The sequence below is a fragment of the Loxodonta africana genome, chromosome X (genome assembly GCF_030014295.1).
Source record: "Loxodonta africana isolate mLoxAfr1 chromosome X, mLoxAfr1.hap2, whole genome shotgun sequence".
Lineage (NCBI taxonomy): Eukaryota > Metazoa > Chordata > Mammalia > Proboscidea > Elephantidae > Loxodonta > Loxodonta africana.
The window spans coordinates 18,479,649-18,495,701 of NC_087369.1; the positions used below are offsets into that span (position 1 = coordinate 18,479,649).

The 16,053-nt window shown below is 41.4% G+C and overlaps 1 protein-coding gene across 2 annotated transcripts in view; it reads left to right on the top strand.

Moving 5' to 3' along the window:
• REPS2 (RALBP1 associated Eps domain containing 2) overlaps positions 1-16,053 on the top strand; it is a 216,295-nt gene that overhangs the window by 56,318 nt on the left and 143,924 nt on the right. For both annotated transcript variants that reach the window (XM_023555186.2, XM_064278045.1), the window contains exon 2: positions 8,196-8,319. In XM_023555186.2, the coding sequence (XP_023410954.2) occupies positions 8,196-8,319 (124 nt within the window). The remainder of the gene's footprint in view (positions 1-8,195; positions 8,320-16,053) is intronic.

Below are 16,053 nucleotides of genomic sequence, written 5' to 3' on the forward strand. Positions count from 1 at the left end.
ATTCACACAATGGAGTAGTACCCACTGATGAAGAACAATGATGAATCCGTGAAAAATCTCACAACATGAATGAATCTGGAAGGCATTATGCCTAGTGAAAGTAGTTGCAAAAGGACAAATATTGTATGAGACCACTATTATAAGAACTCAAGAAAAGGTTTAAATACAAAAGAAAACATTCTGTGATGATTATGTGGGTGGGGAGGAACGGAGAGAGGAATTCACTAACTAGATAGTAGACAAGAATTAGGTGAGGGGAAAGACAATGCGCAATGCAGGAGAATTCAGCACAACTGGACTACACCAAAAGCAGGAAGTTTCCTGAACACAACCAAACACTTCAAAGAACAGAGTAGCAGGAGCAGGGGTCTGGGGACCATGGTTTTGGGGCACATCTTGGTCAATTGGCATGACAAAGTTTATTAAAAAAATGTTCTGCATCCCACTTTGGTGAGTGGCGTTTGGGGTCTTAAAACCTTGCAAGCAGCCATCTAAGATGCATAAATTGGTCCCAACCCACCTGGAGCAAAGACGAATGAAGAACACCAAAGACACGAGGGAAATATTAGCCCAAGAGACAAAAAGGCCACATAAACCAGAGACTCCATCATCCTGAGACCAAAAGAACTAGGTGATTGGTGCCTGGCTACCAGCAATGACCTCCCTGGCAGGGAACACAACAGAGAGTCCCTGATGGAGCAGGAGAAAAGTGGGGTGCAGAAATCAAATTCACATAAAAAGACCAGTCTTAATGGTCTGACTGAGTCTGGAGGAACCCCAGAAGACATAGCCCCCAGACTCTTTAACCCAGAACTAAAACCATTCTTGAAGCCAACTCTTCAGAGAAAGATTATAGACGGGACTATAAGACATAAAATGATACTTGTGAAGGATGTGCTTCTTAGTTCAAGTAGATACACGAGACTAAATGGGGAGCTCTTGTCCGGAGGTGAGATGAGAAGGTAGAAAGGAATAGGAGCTGGTTGAATGGACACGGGAAACCCAGGGTGGAAAGGGGAATGTGCGGTCACATTATAGGGATAGCAACTAGAGTCACAGAACAATGTGTGTATAAATTTTTGTATGAGAAATTAACTCGAGCTGTAAAGTTTCACCTAAAGCATAGTTTAAAAAAAAAAAAGAAAGAAAGAGGTTAGTCTGGCCAGTATAATGTGGCCATTAGGCCCCAGCCACTTACACCATCTGGATCTGCCATGGTGGTGTAGGAAGACTGAGTGTGCTGTTGTCATGAGACCTTGCTGCAGGGAGAACAGACATGAACAGGTAGGAGGGCTCTATTCTTCACATTGATAATTGGACTTTTGTCAATCTTTTTGACTCAGAGTGGTCAATGTCGACATTTTCCGGAGTGTTGACCTCTGTGCCATCGATAGCATTTGCTGATGCAGCATTTCTTTTTTTAAAATACGATTTATTTTTTGTTGTTATTGAGAATATACGCAGCAGAGAATATACCAGTTCAAGCTTCTACAATTGTTGAGTAATTTAAAGTATTAGCAGGGTTCTCTGTCTAAAATCAGGCCTAAGCACTGAATGTCTGCCCTCGCTTTAGCAGTGTGGTTCGCCTTAGGCATATTCCATGTCACTCCATATTGGGTAATCAGATATGGTGGCTCATGTTTTCTGGAGTTGCTCACCTGAGTCCCTCTGGGCTGAAAGTCACTCTTGATTATTGGGAAGTATAAGAGGAAAGGAAATCCCAGCATGTAGCTAACGTGACTCTTCAGCTCTTTGCCCAGAGGCTGAGGTATAGCTTGTAAGCATGTACTTCAAATTCACTTCTGTATTTTTGTTGTGGAGTGTGTCTACTTGAGGGCTGACATCTGCTGGGGGTCTGCAGAGGAGAAGGAGGCTTGGAGCCTGAACACAAGGCCACAGTGCATCTCTGGAGTACTGAGTGGGCTGAGTAGTGAGTGGAAGCACCACTGAGGTATTTTCCTGGATAAAGGCTGAGGGAAGCCTTTCCTCATGCTTTGAGTGACACCAACCAGTGCCCTCCTTAGCCGAGCAGAGAGGGAATAGAGAAGGGAATATTGTGTTATATTCCTGCAGGAACCCCTATGGCTATATGGTGTGAGATGACTGAAGCCAATTTAGCAGCCACTTGTAAAAATAATTTTTTTGGTAAAAATAATTACCAAATGAGAGAATGAAGAATTATTCTGCTTCTAAAGGCTATGAAAACCAATTAACTCAACAAGCATTCATTGAGCGACTTGAGTATACAGCAAGCATTGGAAAGTGTGAGTCTTGGGGGCATACAGATGATAAAGATATGCTCCTTCCTTGTGCTGGGGACTTGGTGGGTAGGGGAAAGAAATGGGGTACAGAAGAGACACAAATGCCAGAATACCAATTTTGCTGTATTACATGGCTTGTGATGGGATAGAAAGGTAGTTAAGTGTTAGGGGACCACGGAAAGAATGCCTTATGGAATCCACTGAGGCTTCAGAGGTAAGGTTGATCTTGAGGTGACCTGAAAAACGAGCTTGGCAAGTAAGGAAGTGGGGAGACTTTAGCTTCTGGGCAGAGGGCACAGTGGGTGCCCAGAGGCATGAATGGAGATTGGCATCTGGTGTGGCTAAAGCCTTAGCTTCAGGGTGGGGATTGGAAAGGCACGGGGTTGTGGGAAAGGCCCTGTGGGCCAGGCAGAAGGGCCTTGAAAGCCAAGCTCAGGAGTCGGGGTTTTGCAGGAAAGAGAATGAGGAGCCCTGGAAGCCCTTTTGAGTTGGGGAGTGATCTCATTTTCATAAGATACCATGGTGGGACTGTGGGTGGGATGTGCTGTGTGAAGTGGCACAAGTCTAGGGGCAAGACTTGAAGCAATTGAGGGGAGAGCCAAGAATCTGAACTGCACCAGCTGCAGAGGAGAGAGACTAGAAAATAAGGGTCCTCTGGGTGCTCTCGTAGAAGTCTTCCAACCCCTCCCACCAAGACTTATTACATTCTTAAACCTTTCTAAGGAAACCTTTTCAAATACTTGAGAGGGAGAAGCTTATTCAAACCTTTAAATAGTTCTGAAAATTTATTACAGCTCAGCTAGGAAAGAAAGTATTATTTCAGGCAAACTGGAATGTGTGTAGACTGGTTACTCAGCATGGTCACTTAATCTTACAGAATTAGGTAGGAGGGAAGCTATTTCAGTGGCCTTCAACCCTCTTCCAGAACTTTGTCCAGGTTCCTCCCGAATGGTCGGTAGATTTTTCTGATTCCTGTCCAGCACCCCAACAGTTCAGTGTCCATCTGTAAGCTGTAAGGAAGTTGATTTCATCCATTCCTTTTTTTTCCCCCATCTCTTGCCTTCCACCTGAGAAAACAAACACTAGTCCATAGGTTCTTCTTCTGTATTAAAAATTTGCAAAACTTGTAATCTAAGATGGATCCAGCTGAGAGTGTTAGAGTTTTGGAGTTTGGACTAAAGAGGAGTTGAATATTTCTTTTTCATTTTTTCTTTATTTTGAGAAAATCCCAGTAACTTGTATGGTTTGAAGGAGCAATTATATAAAATAAAAATCTGGGATAAACCACCACCTTTTGTTTTCTTTAGATGGCATTGAAACATTTTTATCCACAACTTAGGTAGAACGCTTTGAGCCTTGATGAACAACGACAAAAACCCTGACAAAATTAACCTTTTTTTTTTGGATTGAGAAGTCCCAGGCTTATGGGACTCCATATGTAAGTTCCAAAGGCTTATCATTACTATACCTTCTTTGAGGCTTGGATATTTTACAACATATGGACGTGTCTCTTGGAAGTTTGGTGCACAAAAAGCAAGAGAAGTCACCTATGGGCTTAGCTCATGTCTTAGTTTTCTAGTGCTGGTGTAACCACAAGTGGGTGGCTTTAAAGAATAGAAATTTATTTTCTCACAGTTTAAACCGGTACCCGTTGCCGTTAAGTTGGTTGTGACTAATAGCAACCCTGCTGGACAGAGTAGAACTGCCCCATGAAGTTTCTAAGGAGCGGCTGATGGATTTTCACTGCCAACCTTTTGGTTAGCAGCCAAGCTCTTAACCACTGTGCCACCAGAACTCCTCTCACAGTCGAGGAGGCTAGAAGTCCGAATTCAGGGCCCTGCCTTAGGGAGAGGTCCTTTCTTGTCTATTTCAGCTTCTAGTAGTGGGCAATCTTTGGAGTTGCTGGGCTTGTAGACTCATCTGTCTCCCAATTCCCATGCCCCAGAGGAAAGGTCCTTTCTTGTCTATTTCAGCTTCTAGTAGTGGGCAATCTTTGGAGTTGCTGGGCTTGTAGACTCATCTGTCTCCCAATTCCCATGCCCCAGAGGAAAGCACTGTGTTAGGAAGGATTAAACTAAGGCAGTGGCATTGGAGAAGAGATAAATGTGGTTTGGGAGATGGCTTTGTGATAGAGAGAGAGAGAGAGCACACATACCTGTGTTTTTCTTGTTGTTTACTCAGTACTTACACAAATGGATACCATCTACTGTCCTGAAACTTGGTTTTTCACTTTTGCATTATCTCTTGAATGTCTTTCTATATCAGCATGGTTAAAATTACCTCATTCTTTTAACAACTTGATAAGAGTTGGCTGTAAAGACACCATATTGTATTTGCTGATCTTTATGAATGGGCTTTTATAGTTCCAATAACTAAATCTTAGAAGAACTTTCAGGACAGACTATAAATAGCTACTCAACTAATCTTAAGAAAATTCCTATAAAAATTCATCTGGGATGTCAGCAAAAATGGCGAAATAAGAACTTCGAAAAATTCTCTCCTCCATAAAAGCAATGAGTCAGCCGGCAAGATTGTCAGAATCAAGTCGTTCAGAAACCTGGAAATAAACTAAAAGCTTGCAGCAAGTAGGGGAGTGTTTATTTGAGAAAAACAGCTGAATCTTGGTAAGAACAGTGAACTTCGTGGTGTTGTAAATTGGTCTTAATGCCATTCTCTCCGTCATTAAAACCAAAAAACCAAACCTGTTGCCCTAGAGTTGATTCTAACTTACAGCGACCCTAAAGGACAGAGTAGAACTGACCCCATAGGGTTTCCAAGGAGCGCCTGGTGGGTTGAACTCCTTGAAAACCAGCAGCCTGTAATCATGGTGAAAACCAGCAAGCCTGGCAGCCACTGGAGGGAGCAAGACAGGGTTTGGCTTCTTGAATGTGTACATTCGTGTTTTTCATCAAGTTTGGGTAGTTTTCAGTCATTATTTCTTAGAATATATTTTTCTGTTCTCCTGGTACTTCCATTATGCATATGTTGATGTGCGCCTAACGATGTTACACATTTCTTTGAGGCACTGTTCATTTTTCTTCCTTCTTCAGTGGAGAAGCAGAAGGGTGTTAGGGTAAACAGAGTAGCCCTAAGAGTAAATGTCCTGGGTGTGAATCCTGCCCCTAGTACTTATTAGCTGTTTGAATGACCTTGGGCAAATCACTTAACTTGTGTGCCTTAGTTTCTTCGTAAATGTAACGGGATAACAGTGCTTACCTCAGGAGGGCTGCAGTGGCGGTGCTGACAATAATAGCGCTCATGCAGTAAACGTACTGTTGTTTAATTCATTGGTCTACTTGTTTCATTTCCACTCCAGCGACACATTAGAAGAATCTGTGGAGCTTTTGAAAAATACAGAAACCCAGGCCCCACTCCCAAAGATTCCGCTTTAATTGGTCAGTGGTGTGGCCCAGGCATGGGTCTTTTCTGAAAGCTCGGAAGTAATTCTAGGGTGCAGCCAAAGAGAATCGCTGCTCCTCAAGTGATCTCATTCTCTCTCTCTCTCGGCTTCAATTACTGTCCAAAGGCTAACAGTCACCAAACCAGTCCCTCTAAACCTAATATCACAGACACTTCATGTGCTTTTCCAAAACCCTGCTGGGCATCCTGACATGGATACCCTAAGCCATCTCACACATAGCATAACCAAGTCTCACTCATTTGCCCCTCCCCAGGGAGCCTCAAATCTGCTCATCTTCAGGTGTCCCTCACCTCAGATACTGACATCAACCATCCCATCTCCCAAACTTGAAACTTACCTTCAGCCCTAACCATATCCACTTGATTCTATCACAAAGCCATCTCCCAAATCACATTTATCTCTTCTCCAATGCCACTGCCTTAGTTTAATCCTTCCTAATATCTCACACCTAACTATCACCACAGAATTTTTAATTAAAATTCATATATTTAACTGTACAGGGACAGATTTTTTTAAAACTTTTTATGGCTTTATTCTAGTACTGTATTTTTATGCAAATAACACGGGCCTTCTATGTTTGCCAACCATGCCCCCCCGTGAGGTATTTTCATAAGTGTTGCTATGCCAATTTTTTAAACATATTGCTGTAAAAAATTAGCATATCATGCTTACAAAAATACCTGGGGAGAGGGCAGGGCATAGCTGGCAAACAAACAATACAATGTCTGTGTGATTTGTGTAAAAATATGGTAATTGGTATTCTCTCAATAAAAGAGGCAGGTACTAATCCTGAGAGACTTAAAGAACCTTTTTGAGTGTGACTTTCAGATAACAGTTTTCTTCAAGTGAACAAGTAGGCATCACTACTTACTATGTTTTTTTTCTAGAAGAAATGATGCTCTCTGAAACCTAAAGAACTTTTTTCCTACTGATTTATGTATTTAATGTTTTATTAAAGTATAATATTCATGTAGAGAAGTATAATATACATACAGAAAAGCATACAAATCCTAAGTGTATAGTGTATATGTAGATGGGTTTTCATAAATTGAACACAGTTATGTAACTAGCGCCTAGATCGAGAAATAAAACATCATCAGCCTCCTGGAAAACCCTCCTTCGCAGTTCCTCTCAGTCACTACCGACACCCATTTGCCTGACCTCTAATGAACAATTGACTATATTTGCTTTATCATATGCCTATCCATTTTTTAAGGGACCATGGTGGCACAGTGGTTAAGTGCTCAGCTGCTAAGCGAAAGGTCAGCGATTTGAACCCACTGGCAGTTCCGTAGGAGAAAGATGTGGCAGTCTGCTTTTGTAAAGATTTGCAGCCTTGGAAACCCTGTGGGCAGTTCTACTCTGTCCTGTAGGATCATTATGAGTCAGAATCGACTCAGTGACAATGGGTATTACAGGTAGTCCCCAACTTAACAATGTATTTGAGTTATGGTGAACCGCATTTAACGATCATCTGTTTTTTTTTGTACATCTTATCGTTAGTAATATATACTACATGCAGTGTTGCAGTGCGTGATTTGCTGTTGTTATCATTCTCAGATGTTCACTCGCAGATGTTCAAAGATTGGATTTATAAAGATACTGATGATAAAATGCAATAATAATGAAAACTAAGAGGAAGGTGTTCAGTTTATGATGGAGTCGTCAGAATGGAACCCTGTCATAAGTCGGGGACTGCTTGTAGTTCTTCAAGTGGCCCTGGTGGTGCAGTGGTTAAGCGCTCAGCTGCCAGCCGAAAGGTCGGTGGTTCGAACCCACAAACCACTCTAAGGGAGAAAGATGTAACAATCTGCTTCCTAAAAGATTACAGCCTTGGAAACCCAATGGGGCAGTTCTACTCTGTCCTATAGAGTCACTATGAGTTGGAATTGACTTGAGGGCAAGGGGATTTATTTAGCTCTTTACCACCCTCTACTCTTATTTGAACTTTTGAGTATCCGTTAACTTGAAATAATTTTTTCAAAGTCATTGAGTATTTAATTTATGATTACTCAACTACCAGCAGGGGATGTGTTGGTTTAAGGTCTGGAAACAAAAGATTGCCATGTCTTGAAAATACTTGTGTGTTGTACTTAATTTTCGTAAACTAGGATAATCTACAAGTAGGGGTAATGACTAATCTGTTCTCTTTTCACTCCAGTGACTTTCTAGACTTCGAACATTAGAATCCACCCCCTGAAAAAAATCGCTCTCTTTTGTAGGAAGAGTAACAGCCATCCTTTGTCACCTTTATTTTTATCTTTGAAAGAGGAGGAATAATCACTTACTTGATCCTGAAACACCTTGAGTAGGTAGAACGTAAAACAATTATCTGAATTTTAAACCTCACTGTGAACTGGTGGAAAAGAAAGAGACCAGTGCGTACCCAGGTTCTCAAGAGACTTTTTGGTTAGCTATACTGTGAAATCCTCCATATTTCATAATATATCTTGTCTCATTTTCCTGTTATGAAATGGGGTTTTCAGCATCATTTTTCTTGTCTCTGTTTTCAGATCACCGAGCTGTGTGGTGCAAAGCGTGTTGGTTATTTTGGGCCAACACAGTTTTATGTTGCCCTGAAATTAATTGCGGCAGCGCAGTCTGGCCTCCCAGTGCGGATTGAGAGTATTAAATGTGGTGAGTAGCTTGCATTTATGCATTTTATTGTCCATGACAGGTTTCTTGTTTATGAGAATAATTTTTAGTGGGTTTCGGTTTTAAGTGGGTTTAAGGCCTGCTTTATTAGCTTTTGTGGAATTTCTCCTTGCTTCCCCCAACTCCTCTGTAAAATAAAATAGTTTGTCTCTTTCTCTGAAAAAATTCAGAGAGTGACCTGCAGTTAGTTCCTTTTCACTAACTTGCAGGTAAAATAGATTTTGTTCTTTAGCAGGAAGAGACTGGGGCCGGAATTCCAGAGCCTGTGACAAAATAATACCATTCCATCTAATTTTTTACCCGATGCACCTCTAATGGAATAAGGGAGGGAATAACTGGGAGACTTGGAGTGGAGCTGCCCATTTTTTCTCTTTCCCGCTGGTCATTGCAGATACGATCATCCTTTAATTCCTCAACCCCTGCCACACTATTCCTGATATTAAATACTTTGGGGCTACCAAAATTTTGGCAGAATGAATTTATGTGCTCAAAGTTTGTCAAAAGTTTTACAAACAATTTAATAAGAAGTATATATATTTTGAAAAATTTATAAATAGAAAAAAAAATGAGTCATGATCCTATCAACATTAACACAACTGTTAGAATTTTTATTACCTTCCAGTCTTGCTCATTTGCCATTTATAGTTGAGCTTAGAGTATATAAGGAGTGCAGCCTACATTTGTTATCATTAGCAGTTTTTCCATGTTGCTACATAGTCTTCATAAACCCCATATTTAATATCTGCATAATAGTCCATCAGACGTTGGCATCATAATTTAATTAACCTATGCTCTCAACCCACTGTATGCTTGAATGCATTCCACAGCTCCCAGTAGCTGAGAAGACTGGGTTGGCTGGCTGTGGAGGACAAAGCCCTTAGCACTAACCAGCAGGTGTCTGCAGTCATCATGGTGCTATTTATTAAGGACTTAGTGTGTGCCAGGCACTGAGGTAAGTACTTTACATGGATTGTCTCATTTAATCCTCACAATATCCTACTCAGTTAGGTACCTGTGTCACTTTGGATTGCCTAGGATAAGCTGTGATAACAAAACCCAGCAAAATTTCAGTGCCTTCATAAAACAAACATTGCAGTGGGTGGGGTGACTCTATGGCAACCGCCCTCTGTGGGGTGCCTCAGTGATTGTAGCTGCTCTCTCCGGTGGTACCTCCAACTCAATACATGCTTCCACAATTGCCACAATGGAGAAAAAGGCCACTGGAGTTTCCCACACTAGCAGTTGAATGCTTTGGCCTAGATGTGACCCATGTTACTGCTGTTCACAGTGCATTGGCCAGAACTTGTCACATGGATCGGCTTAACTGCAGGGCCGACTGGGGCAAATGTAGTTCTCTTCTTTGTCTGGAAGGAGAGGAGAACTGGTTGTGGGTGAGCCCTAGAAGCCTCTACTGTGGTGCTCTTATTATCCCTATCTTACAGATGGGGAGTTTGAAGTTTAGGGCAGGGCTTTGAACTGGTTCTTCCCGGTTCAGTTGTGGCTCAGGAAGTGAAACTGTAACAGACGCAAAGTTTTAAAATTTGGGTGATCCAGAACAATAACCAGAAGAGGAGAAATTACGGGTCAAAGTTCTGCTAGAAACCTAATCTCCGTCTAGAAAACAAGGGCAGTGTACGATTGCATAACCACCAAGAGGCCTACCAGTAATCCAGTCTCACGCATCTGGCTCCTAAAAGGGGTCACTGTGTCTCTTCCGAGTCTCCCATTCCAGAGCTTCAGCCCGTAATTTCGCCCATCCCAGTTATCGTTGCGGATCACACAAATTGTAAAAATTGGGTCTGCTCTGGCTTCACTTTGTCTGTTTTCCTCACTAGTCTGTAAGCTTACCTACAGGGAAGGGAGAGGGCCTGGCATTTGTGGGGGATTGCAGGCACTTAGTACATATTTGTTGATTGAATGACTAGGTGAATGTTTACGCCTGCGAAGGGAGTCACATTCATATGTCTCTCTTTAAGCTAAAATCATTGGAATTCGGATTCAGCTGGAACTCCTAAGGGTCTTCTGTGCATACAAATGCATAGAATCTGAAAGGAAACCAGTTATATTGAAATAGTCATGAAAATATTGTTTTAATTTGTTATATTCAGCACTATACATGCTTCTTTATTAATACGTGGAATAAAATATCTAACAGGGATCATAATAACTACCATACTTCCAAAGTAGTGATGAGTCTAAGCAATGCTTCAATATGTCTGCAACAGTTGTAACGGGATAGAAAAATACCTGATTTCTGCGTGTGGCAAAGTTGCAGGGACTGCCAATATTACTGCAGCCGTTTGTTGCCTGCATCCATAATGGGAAGAAACGCAAAATTTCAGAATTTCAGTTCGACTAGTGAAAATAAAGATGTAATTTTTTTTTTCTTATCCAAAGGGGTGGACGTCTTGATTTCTTTCCACAGATCCTTAGGGAGTCTGAACCCCGAGAGTGCAATAGCATGCTTCTTGCAGTCGGTAGGGCTGTGTTCCCCAAACCGGTTCATGCCCTGGTGGCTGTGAAAGGAGAAAGAATTAGGACAGAAGAGTTAGTTATTTATAAAACGAAGTGTATTCAATTCTAAGATTGTTCATTCGTTCTTCCTTTCTTTTTGCTAAATGCCCTTTTATGAAATTGATAATGGGTAATCGTTCCGGGAGAAATTATTTTCTTGACAGAATAAAATGTTGGCAACCATATGTTGGTCCTCTTCAATTTTTTTTTTTATTTTTCGAATTTTGGGTCTTCTGTGAAATTTCAAAATTTGGGAACCATTGTTATTGTCATGAGTCTTTCACCAAGAGAAACCTACTGAGGGAAATTATCAAACTGCTTTTAGTTCCTCATGTATCTGTAAAACCGTAGTTCTCAATCAGGTGATTTCATGCCACCAGGAGACATTGATAATGTTTGGAAACATTTTTGGTTCTCATGACTGGTGGGTGGGGGGTGGGTGCTACTGGGATCTAGTGGGCAGAGGTGGTCAGGATGCTGCTGCTCAATATCCTATAATGCACAGGATGGGGACCCCTCCCCCAACAAAAAATTATTCAATCTTAGATGTCAATAGCACTACGGTTGACAAACCTTCCTGTAAACTATTCTGTAGCTGTCAGTCGATTCTGACTCACAGTGACCCTATAGGACAGAGCAGAACTGGCCCATAGGGTTTCCAAGGAGTGGCTGGTAGATCTGAACTGCCAACCTTTTGGTTAACAGCTGAGCACTTAACCACTGTGTCACCAGGGCTCCAACTAAGGATCCAGGCTTTTAGGACTGGTAGAAATGTCTATCTTGCCTCTTCATTTTCTGTTCTTAGGCCTCTAGAGGCTATGAGAGTGAGATCGAAGGATTTTGCAGCAATGAGGCCTGTCCCCACATAGGTAGACTTACTGGGGTTTCCAAGGCTTATTTTTTTTCCAAACAAGAATTCTTTTATCTAAGCAAAAGCAAATAAAAGCAGAGATTCCCTGGTTGAATTGAGAGTGGGGGTCTCTGTGCCCTGTCCATTTGGCAAACTCTTCCCATCTCTTAGGCCTCAGAGAGAAATCCATTGGGTGTGGCAAACAGTTTGGTGATTCATAGCAAAGACTATCTTTCAGGGTAGGGTAGGAAGCCTAGAGTGGAGTCAGAAGCTCAGAAGGTAAGGTGACTGAGGGGGGCTGGAGTGTGTGTGCCTGGGCAGTTTCTGATAGGTTCATGATCTAAACACGGATTAAATTTTCAATCCTAAACACTGGACTGGGATCTCCTATTCAGCCAAGGTCAACTTAGCCTTGCTGTCTAACGTTCAATCCAACCTTCCTTTCCCATTTTTCTCTTCAGAGATTCCTCTGGCAATTTTTTTTAACACCCTCTCTCCTTCTCAGCTTGGCTACAGGGGCCCAGAGTTGGCCCACTGTATGACTGGTCAGTTGTGTTTGCCAAGGATTCTGCTCCTCCACCCCACACCCATTCCCTTTGGCCCGATCATGGGTCCTCCTCAAAGAAGACCACCTACTGAGCAGTGGTTCCTGAACTTTGTTGTTGTTGTTATGAGATTCTTTGACATTTAGTAAAAGCTCTTCTTCCCGGAAAAATGTCCATTGACATTTATGTACAAATTGTTACCTTCAAAGTTCAGGACTCCAGTTAAGGGCCTTGCCCCAGAGAAATGCAGTGTCTGGGTGGACACAGCTGATGTAAGCTGGAAGAGGCCTAGAGACAATCTCCTTTTCCATATGGGAAAATTGAGGTTCAAAGAGGTAAAGTACAGGGGATACTGCATGGTAGTGGCAGAATCCAGTGGACTGCAGATCTCCTTACTCACACTCAGGTTCTCCCCACGGTATGGCCAGTAATTTACCTCCACTCCCCCCAACCCCCCGAAAAATGACAGGATCACCCTTTCACTCCAGTCACCAGCTCTGAATCTAGGTTTTGAGCTATCCCTTTCCAAATTGGGAAGAGGTTTTGAAGATGCACAGGCAAATAGAAGATAGAGCAGATAGGAGACTAGCAGGCTTTGATCGACCCAAGACAGACTGGGTGTTTTTTTTCCGAAGTAACTTCAGAGAAACGTGTGGGGACAAACTTGGGAAGTGTAGAAGGAACATTATTGTGATTAGTTTTTGCTAACCTGTAAGTAGCTGGTATAAATGAATTCCCTGACAGTAAAAAGTAGTGGGAAGAGAAGGGAGCCCCAAGTTAGGAGCTAGAAGTTTTCTTGTGACCATAGCTCTGCCATCATATTGCTGCATGACTAAAACAAGACCTGCCCTCCCTTTCCTGGGCTTCTTTCCTCATCTGTAAAATGCAGATATTTAAGCATGTTTTCTCTAGACCATTTTCCAGCCCCAATATGCCACAGTTTCATCCTGAGTGTTCAAACCTGCAAGAGAAAGAATATTTTAATTTTCAGGATGGCAGTATAGCCTACGGGCTAAGAGTGTGGTTGGGCCCCAGCAATACACTGCCTAATTTTGAATCCTTACTCCATCACCTTCTATTAGCACGCCCTCGGGCAAATCTCTTTCTCTCTCTGGGCTTCAAAAGGCTCACCTGGAGGAGCATAGTACCTGCCCTATAGGGTGGTTGTGTGCATAAAATAAGAAAATCCCTTGTCCATCATTTGGAAAAGCATCTAGAACTGCACTATCCAATATGGTAGCCACTAGTCACATGCGGCTGGCAAATGAGTACTTGAAATGTGGCTAGTGTGACCGAGGGATTGAATTTTTAATTTAAATTATTATTTTTTAATTTAAATAAAACTCAAGCAGTGTAAAATACAGTGAAGACTGTGAGAGCCAGAACTTGATGGGACTGCTGTGTTTTTCCAGGTCTTGCAAGTTTTCCACCTTTGACAGGGTGCAGTCTTACCACTTTTCTATTGCTTGTTTTAGTGGAAAATATTTAATTTTCCTTCTCTGACAGGTTTCTGCCGTATACAGATTTCAGGCTTTCGCAGGTTTTACTGTTAAACACAACTTCATTGTTTTAATAAGACTATATTTCACTTTAACCATTGCATTATGTAAGACAGAGATCAATATATTTTTCTGTGAAAGGCCAGTAGTAAATATTTTAGGCCTTGTGGGCCACATGGTCTCTGTCATAGCTACTCATTTCTGCTGTTGTGGCATGAAAGTAGCCATGGACAATATGAAAACAAATGGGTGTGGTTGTATTCTAATAAAACTTTATTTATAGACACTGACATTTGTATTTCACATAATTTTTGTGTGTCACGAAATATTTTTCTTCTGATTTTTTTCAAACATTAAAAAATGTAAAAACCAATTTGAGCTTGCAGGCTGTACAGAAATAGGTGGCAGGTCGGATTTGGTTCATAGGTATATACCCAAGTTAAAGGAATTCATGGCCATAATTTGTAAGAATGTTCATAGCAGCTTTGTTCATAATGGCCCCAAACCCAAATGTTCATCACAGGAGAATGGATAAAAATATTTCAGTGTGTTTATATAAAATGAATCACTTCATATCAGTGCAAAAGATGAACTATGGCTACACAGTGCACTAGACAAAATGTTAAGTGAAAGACGCTAGTCACAAGGGTAAATACTGTATGATCCCGTTTACGTGAAGCTCTATAATGGCAAAGCTTAATCTGTGGGTTTAGAAATTAGAACAGAGGCTGTCAGATGGTGCACATGGAAGAGGATTAATCAGAAAGGGACATGAAGGAAAATTCTACGTGATGGAAACGTTGTATCTTCATTTGGGTGTTGGTTACATGGGTATATACATTTGTAAGAACTCCTCAAACGGTACACTTAGATCTGTGTACATTATCCCTCCATACAAAATACTCTTTACAGAATAAAAAAGAAGTTAGCTGCTGACATTTAACATGATAATATTTTTTAGTGAAATCCAGGTTTCTGGCAGTCCACCTTCCCTCATGGTAACCAAGAACTAGAGCCTGCTGTTCCAGGACTGTAGGCAGTAGTTAGAGATCGCTATTAGCACTTAAATGTGGCGAGTCCGAATCCAGATGTATAGGAAGGACGAAGTGCACACACTGGAATTTGAAGACTTAGTGTGGAAGAAGGATGTAAAATACTCATTAAGAATTTTTTATGTTGATTACATGTTGAAATGACAGTGTTGAATGAAAAAATATTACTGAAAGTAATTTCACCTGTTTTTTTTTGTTTTCTCACATCTAGCTATAGTTTATTTGAAAGAAATATTACATATTTAAATCAAGCAACAGGTAGGTCTTTTATGTTGGTTAGCCAAGGGCTAGAGCATATGCCTGGAGACCCTTATCTGATTTCTGTGAACCCGCATCTTCCTATAGTATGTTTGTCGTTATTAAGCCCTGAGCTATATAGGTAAGGGAATGAGAAGATTTGGCCAATATGATGCAATGTAGCTTGGGAAGGCTGGAAAGCCTTTGTAAAACTCAAACTTCTTTTTAATGGAAGAACCCTAGTTAGAGTAAATTTGTAAGTATGTAGAAAGGAGAAATAGTGTATAGGTACAGGTTTTAGTTCGATTTGTGATACATTAAAATGTGGATTGCATCCAGTTAGGAAAAATGGCAGTCGGTTAAAGTGGCCTATTCAGTAGGCGCCTGTAGGAAGCCTTACAGCCCCCCGCATCGAGTTTCCCTCGTGAAATGCAATATTTTTCTAAAAATAATCAAAATTCTTTACTATTTTTAGAAAAAAAAAAGGGAGGAGGACATTTCATCTTCACTTCCTTTTTTCCCTTGGTCAGATATCCATGAATATGCCAGTAATTTGAATATTTTCTTGTGCCTTAGAGTCACCTGGAGAGCTTGTTAAAATACTGCTGGGCACCACCCCGGGATTTCTGATTCAGCAGGTCAGGAGTGTGGCCCCCAAATTTGCATTTCTAATAACGTGGGCATCGGTTTTTGAGAACCACTGCACTACGTTGGAAACCCTGCTGGCGTGGTGGTTAAGTGCTACAGCTGCTAACCAAAAAGGTTGGCAGTTCAAATCCACCAGGTGCTTCTTGGAAATTCCTTTTTTTTTTTTTTATAATTTCTTTTGTGCTTTAAGTGAAAGTTTACAAATCAAGTCAGTCTTTCCACAAAAACCCAAATACACCTTGCTATACACTCCCAATTACTCTCCCCCTAATGAGACAGCCCACTCTCTCCCTCCACTCTCTCTTTTAGTGTCCATTTCCTCAGCTTCTAACCCCCTCCAGCCTGTCATCTCCCCTCCAGGCAGGAGATGC